The sequence below is a fragment of the Ciona robusta genome, chromosome 12, assembly GCF_009617815.1.
Source record: "Ciona robusta chromosome 12, ASM961781v2".
Lineage (NCBI taxonomy): Eukaryota > Metazoa > Chordata > Ascidiacea > Phlebobranchia > Cionidae > Ciona > Ciona robusta.
This window is the reverse complement of record NC_143246.1, coordinates 2,353,611-2,370,039: the sequence shown is the minus strand read 5'-3', so window position 1 is coordinate 2,370,039 and position 16,429 is coordinate 2,353,611. Positions and strand designations below refer to the sequence as shown.

At 33.6% G+C, this 16,429-nt stretch overlaps 1 protein-coding gene and 2 long non-coding RNA genes across 5 annotated transcripts in view; all 3 read left to right on the top strand.

Annotated features, from left to right (window-relative positions):
- Window positions 1-2,834: 2,834 nt before the first annotated feature.
- Window positions 2,835-4,429, top strand: LOC149726427 (uncharacterized). Its single transcript, XR_016386190.1, has 4 exons — window positions 2,835-2,992; window positions 3,335-3,494; window positions 3,744-3,785; window positions 4,334-4,429. It is a non-coding gene; the product is annotated as an uncharacterized LOC149726427 (long non-coding RNA).
- A 227-nt stretch (window positions 4,430-4,656) lies between these two features.
- LOC149726426 (uncharacterized) lies at window positions 4,657-9,230 on the top strand. The gene is made up of 3 exons (XR_016386304.1): window positions 4,657-5,060; window positions 5,426-5,457; window positions 6,230-9,230. It is a non-coding gene; the product is annotated as an uncharacterized LOC149726426 (long non-coding RNA).
- An 890-nt stretch (window positions 9,231-10,120) lies between these two features.
- LOC149726425 (G protein-coupled receptor kinase 3-like) overlaps window positions 10,121-16,429 on the top strand; it is a 30,189-nt gene continuing 23,880 nt past the window's right edge. The window contains exons 1-4 of one of the 3 annotated variants that reach the window (XM_089890904.1): window positions 10,121-10,399; window positions 13,063-13,139; window positions 13,936-14,006; window positions 16,154-16,258. In XM_089890904.1, coding sequence (XP_089747030.1) covers window positions 10,287-10,399; window positions 13,063-13,139; window positions 13,936-14,006; window positions 16,154-16,258 — 366 coding nt within the window. In that variant the 5' untranslated portion in view covers window positions 10,121-10,286. Of the gene's footprint in view, window positions 10,400-13,062; window positions 13,140-13,935; window positions 14,007-16,153; window positions 16,262-16,429 lie in introns of all 3 variants that reach the window. The other 2 variants (XM_089890903.1, XM_089890902.1) reach the window with 2 other exon arrangements.

Below are 16,429 nucleotides of genomic sequence, written 5' to 3'. Positions count from 1 at the left end.
ATACACGCTTTTTTTTAAATTAGCTCTTATATTGAAATAAAACTGTTAATGTTTACTTATGTTGCTGAATTGAACATGGTTTAAACTTTAAATTAAATAAAAACCACACGTATCCTGTTTATTGTCACAATCTAGTATTTTGTACTGAACGCATTTTAAATCAATAACCTTTATATACAGATTGGTTCTAGGCTATACCCCCCCCGGCGTTTTTCCACCGGAATAGCCGGAGGGGAATAGTCACGGGGGAAAATAGTCATTGGGCGGAATTAGCCGGGGGGGAATAGTCATTGGGGGAAAATAGCCGGGGGGGGGATAGTCATTAGGGGGAAGTAGCCGGGGGAAATAGCCGGTTACGATACTGATTATGTCTCTAGTAATCCCGTTTATTGACCTTGCGTAACCCATTGTAAAAGCAAGCCAACTTACCACGCTTCAGTACAAGACAACACATTTTTTAAATGGAATCAATTGCGTTCAAATGTTTTAAACGATTCTAAAGGCTTTTTCTTACAACTTAGCATCAAGGTTGCGCACACAGCTTCTGCTATCAGTAAAGGAAACTGTTTTTTCGTTTTGAGCCACTAAGTTTAATATTAAAAAAGTTCGGCGCCGCGGCACAGTTTGTTAGCAGACCTGCCTCTATAACCCAGGGGTAATGGGTACAAGGATCTTCGCTACTACCATGTGGGTGTATGTGTTATTCGGCAAGACACTTAACGGCAATTGCTCCAACCTAGTGGTCACTATTGGTATGTCCTAACCAACCATAAATAAAAAAATCTCAAAAAATAATCACACACAAAGTAAAATACTTGGTAACTTGTAAGCTAAAACCAGGTGTATGAAACAGAACACTCGTGTTATAACTACTGTAGTTTTCCGGCCACGCGAGATAAAATAAATGTAAAGCGTCGTCGTCAGTGGTTAACCAATGGCTCCTCTGGTTTCATTTCCAATGCATACAAACACCTATATTCTGACAAATATATCATAGAGCAAAGATAGTGTTATGGCTATGTGTGATTTATATGTGATATGCACATAAACCACATATATTCGCAACAAGTGTATAAATATACAAAAACTACTTGATGCTTTTGTGGTGATACAAACACTACATGCTTTAAAGTGCCCCCTCTGCCTGTCGATGTGTCTAACAAGAGATACGAGGTCCGTATTGCTGAAAATTATTTTATTCCTCAAACATATTTGTTAGAAGAATTAAGAAGAATTTAAATACAAATATTTAGGCACAAGCTGTTTGGTTTAAATATTTCAAGCGGTTCTTAAAGAAAACAGCATTAGGTCCGAGGAAAAGTTATTTTATTGAACGGCTTCGTTCATCTCTTTCCGCGTCAATATGTTTCGTGAATCAGTGAATTTCTTGTTTTATTGTCGGTTTTGTACTTTCTGCATACATTTTGCAAAACTGATTAATTTCCGTAATATTCTGGGCGTCGGGCGATGGTTCTCAAGAAGTAAATGGTAAGTTTTTAATTTATTCTTACTTTTTGTAAACGGTCCTTTTATGCGAGAAAATTGAAAATGTCGTACAAATTTGCCAAAATTTACACATTTTCAGAATTAATATCTTTAATATTGTCATTAATTTATTCTTACGTGACAAAGCAAGGCATTTATTATAGTAGCGTGGGGAAAGATGGAACACCTATTCGCTGTACATTCTCGTCCCATTTAATATAGTAAACAAAGAATATTCAAGGATTTATAAAACCGTATTCTTACGTCACCTATGAACTGTTGTTAATAGTTTAAAACACGATCATGATACTTAAATATTATGTGCTAAATGTGTCCCATCTTACCCCACAATGCTATAACAGGTTCGTACACCATCTATACTCATTACCAGTTAAGACGCTTCACAACGCGGCCCCAATACGTTTATATACATTAGTTGAAAACATATACATAAGCTACAAGTTATTATGTTGCAAGCTCGAGGCATTAAATGTTTATTTCAATGCGTACTGGTGTCTGGACTCTATAGTCTGAATTCTAAACAGTATCTGTCTGGCACAGCCTAAACTGCGCTGAACCGCGGCGCTTCTAAGAAAAACTACAATACTTCCTATTAAACTAAAGACAATTTCGATACTCAGTCTATCAAAAACAACAGGGCAGATGACAACGTATTGGTGTTGTCAGCCTTACGTTATGAACAAATTGAAAAAAATATTATTCACAAAGTTACATACGTTGTAACTAATATAGTCACGAGGTGTTTGAAACAAAACATCCGCGTTATAACAACTCTCGTTGCCCCGCCACGTGATGATAAATAACATTATATATAAAGTTGTTGTGTAATAAGGTAACACATTTGATGTAAAACAATAGTAAACATATAGGATGAGAGAAGATGAGACACCTTTCCAAAACACACACGTTTTGAAACAAAACATCCGCGTTATAGTGTTGTCCTTATCTCATTTGATAGGTACAAATCACAGTCAAGGAATTGGAAAACCGTATTATGATGACTGTCATAGACCGTTGTTAATTGTTAAGCACGGTCAGGATATTTGAATATTATGTGGTAAAAGTGTCTTGTCTTCCCCACCCTATTATATGAACTATACAGAAGTAAATTCTCCTACTTAAACAACAGTAGCAGTTTGTAATATCTGTTTACTTTCCTTTAAACTTGAGAATATGAATTTTAACATGCAGGTTATTGTTATTAGATAAAGAAAACTTTTCTAAGTAACTTCACAGTATTACCTAAAAACACTAGTTCATCACAAAATAGATTATCTTTGCAAGTGAAGTCTATTAACGATACTTCAATCACGTTTTCTGTGTCTAGACAGAGTATCCTTACATAGAAACAAATTTCAGCGCTCCGAGAAAACAGTCAAGCTCTTCCATAAAGCTGGAAATAATTCGGAAATACTTCAGCTTTTAATACCCACTGCGCAAAGCCTTTTGCCACATGTACATCTTCTCTTCTTTGGAAAAGATCAAAGTAAGTGGCTGGTTTGTAATTTTTGTAATGCTAAATCAAATGTTTGTAATATTTAAATGGGTATGCATATTTTATAAAAGGTGTACAGATACAGTCCTTATTGAATTAAAAATACAGTTCCATTTGACCATTCAAAATAGTACTGTTTACGAGTTATCGTTACTTATATTTGTACCTGCGATGACGCCGGTGCTTTCTGTGTGATAACTCGAAAATCGTACAGGATTGAACCAAAAAAGTAAAAATGTACATTTAATATAATAAGGACTATCTTTACACTAATTATAAATTAAGACTTCAGTTTAAATTTAAGTCAAGTAAAGCAATTGTTTGTTTTTGCAGATGAACAAATCAGCGTTTCTTCTTGTGCTTGTTCTTGGACTGCTCGTTCTCACCGAAACCACTATTGGGTCTTCACGCCGTCGAACCCACTTCTCGCGGGCTCGCCAACCAAATCCTCGCCGCAGATGGGTTTTGGGACAGCAAAAACAATCAGAATTTGGTAAGTAGATAAAACAACATTTGTATTTGTTTAAAAAATCAAAATTGCTTGACAAAGTTGTAATTTAAATAAAAAAATGTAATTTCCAACTTTGGGCCACATTAAAAATAAAATTATGGCGTTTATAAAAAAAATAGTTTCATATTAGCCTTATTGTTTAAAATTTCTAAAAAACTAAAGTCATATGTATAATATATATAAACTGGAAAAATCTCGTTTTAATTTGATTATTTCAATTTTACTTTTCAGAGGAAGATGTGAAAACCTTGCTTAATCACGATTTAGAAATATGTAAGTCTCTGGTCGTTTTTTAGGTTTAACTACAACACTATATAAAAATATTTATGTTGCCTTAAAACAGATACAATAGGTTGGAGGAAGATGGGCTCCTTTTATATCTAGTTTACTTGTCCCATTTTAACAAAGAACATTCAAAGAATTATAAAACTATATCCCCGCCACTCTTATAGACCGTTATTGTTTGTTTGAAACACGTTCAGGATATTTGGATGTCATTTACTTAGGGTGTCCCATCTTTCCCTACCGTAATATAAGTTATTAATTTACATTAAATGACCTTAAACACAATATTTATTTATACATTGTTTTAAAAAGTACAATGTGTAGTTGACTGGGGTAAGTTAGTACAAGCTTGTATTTTTTTCCCGATCCATTTGGTAATAATTTTTAATGTATATTTGACCATATCCTCACGACGATGTTAAACACGTGAATCGAAAATATAAGATATTCCGTGCTCGAGTTATCCCATCTTACCCCACAGTTCTAAATATATGTATGAGTTTTATCATTACGTTTACATTTATATTACTTAACAGCTGAAGAATAATCTGAAGATGATCGTCTCGGTTGATTGAATGATTAACCCACTCGTTTTAAGATGGATCAAAAATAAATCAAAACATGGCATATTATTTGAGTTTATATATTTAAAAAATAACTAGAAAATGGGCATTGCTTGAAAATCTACTAGAAAATGGGTATTGCTTGAAATCTGTGTTCACTAATTTTTTTCTCCAAGCAGTCAGACATTTAGAAAAAGTCACCACTATACGTGGTAAGTTTGTTAGTTATACGTGGCAAGTCGTTAGATATACGTGGCCAGTCGTTAGGTATACGTGGCAAGTAGTAACAACGAGGGTGAGAACGAAACATGACACCCGTGCTAAAACGAATGCGCTGATAAGGCAACTTGTACAATAGAAGCGATATACGTTTCTAAATCAAAACACAATGTATAGCTGGTTGCAGTAAGCATATGGCAAATCACGCTTGCGACCACGCAGCGTAGTATGTGCCGATTTTCGTGGAAAACCGTAGTGAAAACAAAGCTTTGCGCTTAGGTACTATATACAGAGCACCACGATACCAACGCATATTTAGTATATCAAATCTTACATTCATGAACCACACATTCATTTTTTGCTTCGCTTTATTTGCTCTTATGCAAGTTGCTGATGGTTGGCCAAAAGGTGGCAGACGAGGTAGTGGTTACGACAAAGATGCTGGAAATGGAATTATTGACAGTCCTTTTGGCCGCGTTGAGTAAGTCATTGGTGGCTTATCCTAACTAATCGGTACATTTTTTTATTTTTGTACATTAATCCAATGCGTATAACTTTTTTTAGCGAAAGTTTAAGTTCCACTTTATCATGTTTTAATTTATAGATTAGACACTATATATACTACATGCTATGCTGAATCGGTACTTTTGTTCCTACAAGTAAATTTTCAACACTATTTTGCGTTAAAATGCTCACTATGTATCACTGGTACGGGCTGTTATATTAGATTTTCTCTTCTGTTCCGTTTCTTGAAACTATTGTGGTACCTGTATTGGAGCATGTCTATCCATTTATAATTTTTATTTTTCATTGCTATATGCACCTTTAATTTTCTGTGCATTCCAGGGTGTTGGACATTGGTTCTTTCGGAGTAAATGGTAAGATTTCTTTGTTTGGGCAAACAGAACTTACAAAAAAATACAACTACAAAATATCGCAAAAAAATTAAACGAATGTATTATTTTAAATTTTCACACTTATTTCAATATTCTCACTCATTTATATCTTCCCGTGGCATGACAACGACATTCATTATAATGCGGTTGTACATCACCTATTATACCCATTACTAGTTAAGACGCCTCACCACCACAGAAATAAAAAAGAATAGAACGCGCATCTCCAATGTCGGTAAAGGAGAGAGGTGATACACTCTCTCTCTTTCGCGGGTCGTTCTCGTTTACTATTGAAGTCAATGCATGGAATCGAGGGCGCTTTATGTAGTTTTTATTCGTTTTTTGACTTAATTTAAAGTCATAAGGTAAAACAACTATTTTCTAGTATATATATTTCTAATAAACCGTCTGTAAGTTTTTAATTAAGTTTATTAAATTATTAAATTTCCCAAACAAGTGGTAAACTGTTAGCGTTAACCTACCAAATAACTAAACTGGCCTAATAAACTTGAGTAGTTGGTGTAGTTTTTGAAATAAACAGCTAAAACCTTATAAAACTACTATGCGGCTATCTTTTACAATGGAGACCAAGCGAAATGGGGACGGAGTTGGCGGTCACGTGAATAGTTGCTCGTTCTACTCTTTTTTGTTTCTGTGCTCACCACGCAGTCATAAATAAAACATTTTTATTCATGACTTGCTTTTATTATAAAAATTAGCTCTCTTGTTAACTGAAACTATATTTTCAATACAGATCTAGTCAGTTTGGAGGAAATACTAAAATCGTTGGCAGCAGATGCTGCACGCAAAAGTGGCGAGAAAAGTCTCCACTAAACTAAGAAATAATAAAACACAACCTACCTTAAAAGAAGGCCCTGTTCATTATAAGGTTTACAAATATATTTGAAAAATGAATCATTTTTAGTAAGATGAGGTTTTTAAAATCAACAAGAAACCTTTTAAAACAGTGGGGGGAAGTCTCTATGATCATGTAACATGTCGTTATGTCGAGTATAGTTCTAGAGATAGATTTAAAGTTTTGGATTATATTGGTCCCATCAAAAGCCGAATAATTATTTTTAATATAAATACCATAATTTGTTCCCAACCAATAAAAATATGCATTTGCGGCTAGTTATATGAAGCGTAACGATTGTCGTGGCTCGGGTAGTGGTATCACCCAAAATCATCATATATTTTGATTTTTAAAATATTTGACAGTATGTGCTTAAGGGTCCTGTCTTTCCCTACTCTATATATACTCTATGTTTACAACAAATGGAACGGCAAAAAAATGAAACTAAAGTGTCCCATCTTACCCAACCCTGCTTTATATATTTTTGGTTGTGGTAAAACATTTCAATGTGGCAAAGTGAATGGAAGTAAATTGTTCCAAGTTGTAAGTCCTGTTTAAGTTTTTTTTATCGCAACCCATATGAGAAAATATGGCAAAGTGTTTGGTTTACCAGGGCGCCGTGGCGTAGTGGTTAGCGCGCCTGCCTGTAACCATTAGTTAATGGGTTCAAGGCTCGTCGCTGCTACCATTGTGGGCGTATGTGTCCTTGGGCAAGACACTTAACGACAATTGCTCCAACCCAGTGGTCACTAGTGGATTGCCCAAATTATCAGCCATACATAAAAAAAATGAAAAATTCCAATAAAAATAATCACCCACAAAGTAACATACATGGTAACTCGTAAGCTGGCACGAGGTGTTAAACCCGTGTGATAACCAGAGCCATAGAAATACCGAGTAGTCCAACCCATTGTTACGTAAAACACAAATTGAACGGCAATTTGGGTCCTAAATAACACAGTAGGTATAGGGAAAATGTCAGTTTTTCGGTAAATTACAGAAAAACTTGGGCCTAAAAACAAATTTAAAGGTTGAAAAATGTAAAAAACATGTGTTATTTGTTTTCTGTGTCAAAAAAAGTCAAAAACTAGAATTAGAGGCAGTTGATTTGCGACATTTTAGTCATTTAATGCGGCTAAATTTATACATTTTTTCTAAAAAATGTTTGGTAAGGTCAGTAGAAGCTGTTTTACACCTTCCCACAATAGGAAAACACAAACAAAACTTAACAAGTTCGTTTAAACCCATTGTCAAAGTCACCACTTTTGCTCTATTTTGGACACACATAGACGGCAGTTGGACTACTCGGAGTTTATACGACTCTGGTGATAACGACTGTCGTTTTCCGGCCACGCGAGGATAAAGTAAGTTACATTCATTTATTATTCATACCAACTTACTTGATTTGTACATGAACGTGTATATGTGGAGCCATAATAATGACAATATAATAGTAAAGTAGGGTGGGAGAAGATTGGATACTTTTTCATTGTATTTTTTCATCCCATTTGGTAGTAAACAAAGAAGTTTAAAAAAATTATAAAACTGTATTCTCACAACTCCAACAGACCGTTGTTAACTGTTTAAATCCCGATTAAAATATACAGCATATCACGAAATTAACATATATATCATCCGCAATTCCCACCATCAGTAAATTAGTGACACTTTATGTCGTCCAAGAGTTATGAAGTTGTTACTTTGGGTGCCTGCTTAAACTTCTATCCCAACAGTGGACAGTTTATGTGGTCCCACTAAAATAGATCAAAAATGGCCGATAATCGTCCCCTTTCGTTCTATTTACTAGAGTAACCTTGTTTTTTTTTATTTTGTGTGTAAAGAATCAAAACCGTAAAGAGACTGTTGTGGTTATAATGGTTAATATAAATGCAAAGCGCAAAAATAGATTGATATTTTGATACCATCGCATATAGAAATGTGCGTGTATAGTAGTAGAGCGTAAAAGTTGTACAAAAAAGAGATTTTTTTATTTTGGGCCGAAATGCTTCGCTGCAACCGTACTAGTTATCAGGGTAATACTTTATATAATCGCAACTTTTATAGCTTTGTCTAGATAGGTATGCAGATAGAAACTTTAAAAAGCCGCCATTGAATGTAGTCTTTTCGACTGTCTCTAGCAAATCTGTGACAAGAAAAAAAAAACATTTTGAAAAACTGAAATGACGTTTTCGCCATGAAACACTGGGCCAAACTGCATATAATTTTTACTGCATGTTCAATAAAGCTTGCCTAATCTATTATTGTAGTGTGGTAAACCAAATAAAGCAAAATTACTATACTGAAAAGCTTTTGCAACATGGTATTTGGTATTATAAGTATTATTTTTATTGAAATTCCGAGATTACAATTTTAGCCAAATAGCCATATATTTGGCACTTAAAATATAAAAATATGGCAATTTTTAATTTGTATCGCTTGTTAAATTAAATATGCAATTTTAGATTGCTGTATATTAACAGTTGTTATACCAGATTGAAAAGTTTTTTTTTTCGCAGTGGGATTTTTTAAATTTTCTATAATCTTATATAGCAATAGCATGTTGTACAGAATTCATATTGGTTATAAGTGCTAAAGTGTACTGATATTGCTCTAACCCAGTGGTCACTAATGGCTTGTCCAAATTATCAGCCACAAAGTAACATACATATTTGGGTAACTTGTAAGCTGACACGAGGTGTATGAAACAGAACACCCGTGTTATAACAACTGTCGTTTTCCGGCCACGCGAGAATAAAGTAAGTTACATTTATTTATTGTGGTGAAGAAAATTTCAGGGTAGACATTCATACTTTTCACCCCTGCTTTGGCATCTCGGTGTAACAAATCATCTTTTTGGTCTTTTAGTGGTCTTGGGTGATTTTTAAATTCAAAATAAAAATTAGTTAAGTCTTTATAAACTATTGATTAGGTCAGTGGTTCCCAAACTTTTTTTTCACCCGGCGCCACTTGAGCTATTCAAAATGTTTGCGGCGCACTTAGCCAAAGGTCTTGGAAATAAAAACGCATTTTTACAGTTTTATCGTGTATTTTAAGATTAGGCTCGTTTAAGCATATGAAACTTAAGCATATGAAAAGTGTTGTACCACAGTCTGGACATGATTATTGCAAACCGAAAGAAATAATTGGCATTGTTACGTAATATACAAATCTACTGTACAGATAGAAATGCGAAAACAAACTTTTTAAATTTTATTATTGAACAAACACGTTGGATTTTTATATAAAACAACAATTTATATTGCAATAAAATATTAATACAAATCAATTATCTCGACCATGCTAAATTGGAAATGTTTCTGCAAATTTTCACGGCGCACTTGACGAGTTGCGTCGGCGCACTAGTGCGCCGCGGCGCCCACTTTGGGAACCGCGGGATTAGGTTAAAACACAGATATATTGAATATATGTTTACTTAAGAAGAGTTTAGTTTATAATTAGGCTAAGGCAAGTCGAATAATGTGTAAAAAGACAAAGGTGATCCTAGAATACAAAAACTGGAATGGCTGTTTACGATTCCTTCCACTTGTTTTACTAACTTAATATTTTTTAAAATATGTGAAAATTTTTATTTCTGAACGGTACCGCTGGGGTCTAGTTAGTACAGTGCTCGAATTTTATGTTAGTCGCTCGAGTAAAATGTATTGGAAATGCCGTTTTAATTTTTTTATTTTAGGAGTACCTTGGTTTAAAAATGAAGGTTATCAATTAAAAAGTTGAACGCTTTTAAGTTTTGCCCCGATTTTTTTCTGGCTACGTCATTTCTCAAACCTAAACCTAACTTACAATTACAGTTGACAGTATTGTATAAAATGGTGAATTCTTCGTGCTAAACTTGTGCTTGAAGTTTAATGCGTGTTTGGGTACTGTCTCGTTAAAAACGGTCGTTGATATATTTTGCACCGGACATTTTGTTCGTGCTGCACAAGGAAAAATCATGGCGGATTTAGAAGCAGTATTAGCGGATGTGAGTTATCTTATGGCTATGGAGAAAAGCAAAGGTGCTCCAGCTGCAAGAGCAGTAAAGAGAATTCAACTGCCAGATCCCAGGTATTTGAACATATATATATATATATATATATATATATATAACTTTTGGGTAATGGGCCAAATCTGGCCTAAATCCCAGGTCCTCACGGACCTCACCCATACAGATATATATAACTTATTTATTTTCACCTGTTTTATACGCCTTGATTTGTTGGTATCTTATTATTTATTTTTTTTGTAATGTGTTTCTGACAATTTGGACAACCCATTAGTAACCACTGGGTTTGATCAATTGCTGTTACGTCAAAGTGTCTTTCTCAATGACACATACGCCTGCAACGGTAGCAGCAACAAGCCTTAAACCCTTAAAACTGCAGTCTAAAGGCAAGCGCCAATTACTTTGTCATGCCTGCTGTTAAAATTGATAACATTTTTTTTCAAAAAAGGCTGTGATACATTTTAGCACGCTAAGCCAAACCCTGGAATTAAGATTTTTCCTAAAAAAACTAGGTTTTCAATACAAACTCGAATATTTAAAAAATGTTTATCAGAAAGCTGCAATGAAATGGCATATTGGTGACAACTTTTACCGTTGCTTACTCTTTGTAGTTTTGTCCCAAGTACAAAGATTTATTTCAGTAAACACAATGGCACACTCTGCATTAGAATTAAAGTAAAAAAAATATTTATTATGATCAATATTTAGGCATTTCTTAAACACACAGGGATTTAAAAGCAAGTGGAAAATACGACTTATTGTAATACTTTTAAACTATTAGGCAAATTTAATTGATCTTTTTGTGTCAAAACTTGACTGCCAGCAATGCCAGAGTAACTTTTAAGATCCGTCAATAGAATATACCTTTATACACTATACATGGAGCTTACATGAAGTTAAATCAATAATTTTGGTTTAATTTTATTGTAAAGGCCAAAGGCTTAAACCCTGGTGCCTGTATGATGTTTTTCTCTTTTAAATATTCAACAAAAGGCAGAAATTGCAAATAAATTGTATATATATAGTATATCTGATATTTTATAATACAGGCTCTATTATATAGCCTATTTAGAAAGATTTCAAAAACTATAACAACAGTAATATAAAATGGACCACACATAATAATAATAATCCATAGCAGTGTAATTTTTAGGAATATTTTATGGATAAATTGTTTTGCAACTGGAAAATTAAGGGGTTCTTGCATCCTGTGAAATATTCTAGGGCAGAAATGTGCAACCAGCACCCCATAAGCCAAATGACCCTCGCAAAGAAAAATTGTGCGGCCCGCGAAACCAGCTGCATATTTCACTGAGTTTATTTAATGTGACAATACATTTATATAGCAGTTGTCTTTAGAATTTAATGCGAGAAATTAAATTTCTGCCAGGAGATCATTTTCCTTTAGTGTCATTTAATCAAAGACAAAAAGAAAGTAATATTGATCCAAGCCTATGGTAAAGATAAGTACGGTCCGTGAGTTCACTCAGTAACTTATACTCTGCTCTTCTCTATAAAAAGTTGTACACCCCTGTTCTAAGGGAAAGCATGCACACCAGCACACCCATTGCATAACATTTAGGAATAAGTCGCGCGATAACTTATTTGGCTATATAGCCTGTATTCTAATGGCACCTCTAATTAAAATCATACAGAACACATGGTTTATGGTAGGGGTGTGCAACCTTATTACAGTAGGGCCAAGGCATAATTTTCTGGTGAGCCGTAAGCCATCATTTATTTACCATAGGCTTTCATGGATCAATAAAATTTCCTTTTTGTCTTTGATCAGATGATATTAAACGGGAGTTATCTTATCTTCTTGCACAAATATGAAAATTAGACGCATATGTTTCTAAGAAAACTGATATATATATAAAAATGTATTTTCACATTAAATAAATTCAGTGAAAAATAGGCAGCTGGCTCCGCAGGACGCACAACTTTTTTTAGTGGGCTGCAGGTTGTACACCCCTGGTTTATGGTAAAAAAATACGTAAATAAAACAATTCAGCTTTTGTTTTCCTGAACAGAAAAATACCCACTTTAAAAAACATTGACTGTAGGTGTTAGGTTTTAGTAGGGATGCACATTACAGAATAATTAGGTATTCTAGGATATCCTAGAATACTTTATTTCGAATCTAGAATTTCGAATCTTTTTACATTTATAGGAAAAAATATTTTTACCCACATAAGTCAGTTTATTGAGTCTTTCATAATAGCCTTGTTTGATAATCAGCTGTAAAATGATCAAAAATTGTACTATTGGGTAGTTTTTGCCCCATGAAACGTATAGCAGGCTATGAAAAGACATTGCAAAACGTTTACTCTCGAAGGTCCCACAAACACAAAAATTTTTTTTTTCAAAATTAATAAGTTTCAAAATTTGTTAATACAGTATATGAGGTGACGTGTGTTGACGTCATTAAACAGAATACCGAATCCCGTAATTAGATTCGAATACAAAAGGATTCGAATCTTATGGATTCGAAATTCTGTAATGTGCATCCCTAGCTGCAGGTTGTACACCCCTGGTTTATGGTAAAAAAATACGTAAATAAAACAATTCAGCTTTTGTTTTCCTGAACGGAAAAATACCCACTTTAAAAAACATTGACTGTAGGTGTTAGGTTTTAGTTCGATTTTCTGAAATCCTTTTTAATTTATTATAATGCAAAAGTGCAGGGCCTTTGGCTAGTTGCTAAATCTGTTTTAACTTTCAGCATTCGAACTCTGATGCAGAAATATCTAACTGAGCGAGAACTTATTAACTTCGACGAGATATTCAACCAAGAAATTGGTAAGAAATATATATATTTATTTTTTTTTTTAAATTTGGTCTCTAAAATTTCCTCCTTGTAAATTTGTGGATACGGCACTGAAAGTGCAATTTGAAAATCAGCAAGAGTGATCAAAGTATTACTATAGTTGAATAAATGTAACTTACATTATCCTTGCATGGCTGAAAAAGGAAAGCCGTTATAAACACAGGTGTTTTGTTTCATACACCTCGTGTGAGCTTACGAGTTACCAAGTATGTTACTTTGTGGGTGATTGTTTCATTTTTTTATGTGTTTCTGATAATTTAGACTACTCATCAGTGAACACTGGGTTGGAGCAATTGCAGTTAAGTGTCTTGCAATTGCAGTTAAGTGTCTTGCCCATGGACACATACGCCCACAATGGTAGCAGCGTCAAGCTTTAAACCCATTACCTCTGGGTTAAAGGCAGGCGCGCTAGCCAACTTTTCTACAGCGTAGTTATAAGAACTAAATTCTCACTAAAGTTTTTAGACAGTGATTAGAATTATGATTTGATGCAATGATTTCACACTTTGTCGAAACTTTGGCAATAAATAACCAATTCCGATCTAGTTTATATGCATTATACAGTAGCAGTGAAGGTATTTCTTTAAATTGTTGACTTTAAATAACCACAAGGCTAATATAAAAGTTTTTTTGCCATAAAAATCCATGCTACAGCAATTTATAAAAACATTGTTAAAATTTTAAAATGTGAATTATAAAATTCACATTGATATTCTTTGAGAATTTGAGTATGTTTGTTTTCTTACTGTAATTTTTATGTTTGAACAGGTTACCGACTTTTTAAAGAATTTTGCACACAGTCCGACCTTCCAATTCCACAGTTGCTTTTCTACGAAGAGGTAAACCATTGCTATAATTTTAACCATTTTTTGTTGTGATTTTAAATGGTCTTTCAAACACTACTGTTGTATTATATATCAGTGGTTTTCAAACTGTGCGTCAGTTTAATTTTTCAAATACCTTATATGATTTGTTGAAATTTTAGGCATCCTCATATTTACACCGAGTCTACTTTTAATTTTGTATTAGTTTTCTTGTCTAAAAATACATTTTGTCCTAGTTTTCTTCTATGAAAGTATATTTTGTACTAATTTTTTAATGTAAAAGTACATTTTGTACTAGTTAGTAGTTTTCTTGTATAAAAGTATGTATTGTAATGGTTTTCCTGTATAAAAGTACATTTTGTACTAGTTTTCCTGTATAAAAGTAAATTTTGTACTAATTTTCCTATATAAAAGTACATTTTTTACTATAAAGTGTAGGCTAGCAAAGGTTAACATTTTCACAGTTTATTTTAAGAAACATCACTTTGAGTTCAAGTGTAATAGACTTTACTTCTGAGCTGCTTTATCATTGATTAGTTTATTGATTGCGGTGTTTCATTGATTAATCTTTACTATCATGACTCTGAAAGATGGTGTGTAGCGCAGTGTGGGGTCTATAGGTGCAAGGCTCAAAGTTAAAATCATTTTTTTTAATATTCTGCTATTGCTACAACTGCAAGCCACTAATTTATTATTCAAAAACTGTTCTTTTGACTTTGTAGCTTTTTTTTAAAAATTACAAACTTTTTTTATACAGCATAACGCCTGCTTCCATTTTAAATTAAAATAATTTTTTTTATTAAATCTGTGATTGACAATTTGTAGCATGACAAACGTATGCAATATTCTATCAGCTTAAAGGTGGCTGTACACAGTATCCGGCATGCGAATTCGCTTGCGAAGTCGTATGTAAACTCATTACCGAGTTCCGCATGCGGCAGCAAAATCTGGACAAAAGAGACAAAACAGACAAATTCCGGATACTGTGTACAGCCACCTTAACAAGTATTAAATTTGCCTCAAAATTGAATCTTGTGGTAATGAGCCAACTCTGGCTTAAACTCTACACTGTAGAACCTAAATGAGCCAACTCTGGTTTAAAAAATACACTGTAGAACCTAAAATGAGCCAACTCTGGTTTAAAAAATACACTGTAGAACCTAAAATGAGCCAACTGTGGTTTAAAAAATACACTGTAGAACCTAAAATGAGCTAACTCTGGTTTAAAAAATACACTGTAGAACCTAAATGAGCCAACTCTGGTTTAAAAAATACACTGTAGAACCTAAAATGAGCCAACTCTGGTTTAAAAAATACACTGTAGAACCTAAAATGAGCCAACTCTGGTTTAAAAAATACACTGTAGAACCTAAAATGAGCCAACTCTGGTTTAAAAAATACACTGTAGAACCTAAAATGAGCCAACTCTGGTTTAAAAAATACACTGTAGAACCTAAAATGAGCCAACTCTGGTTTAAATAATACACCGTACAACTATTTTACACTTTGATTGACTTACCTTAGTATAATGCACTGGTTCCCACAGTTCTTTCAGTGCGAACTAAATCAGAGTTTATGAACATCCCATGACCCTTGTACCCAAGCTTAAAAAAACTATTTTTAATGTATGCATATTGTAAATAAATCTATAATCACATAATGATATCATTATCCAGTTTTATTGAGATGAATGCATAATGTGATGCAATAATTGAATTGTAAAAGATTTGAAAAAAATGAAAAGAAAAATCTCGTTTTGATAGATTTAAATCACCTTGGCACGACCCATTTTTTAACCCCGTGCGACCCATATTTTGGAACCATTGGTATAATGAGAAATCAGCAAACTTTCCTAAATCAAAGAACTAAATATCACAACCTCAGTTTTTTATTGAATAAATTTAAACTAACAAAAAAAATGTACAAAAGGTGCTCGCAACTCCCGCAAACCCCAAATGAGCCACTGACTTCACCCATATATATAACCAGTAGCACAACCAGGGGGTTTAGGGGGTCGCGACCCCCCCTTTAAACCCCCCCCCAAAAATGTTGTTTTATTATTTAAAATTTATTTATTTTTTTTTATTAAACCCCCTACCCTTTAATTTTTTTCTGGCTGGCCACTGTATATACCGCTAAACATTTAATATTTTATGCTACAGATTTTAACTTTTCAAAGCATGGACTTGGAGGAGGAGAGAGCAACACAAGCAAAGATGATGTACAATCAATTTATAATGAAAAAACTTGTACAAAACATGCCCACGGTAGTTATTCATCCAAGTTTTTTTTCCTAAATAACTTCATCCATAAACTCATTGGCCTAGAGTATAATTTTAAAATTTACCACCCAACAACGCTCTAAAGCCGGACTTTCAAAACTACTGGTCATACTAAAACGAAAGGCATTATTTTTATTTTAAAAATAAAAAAAAGTT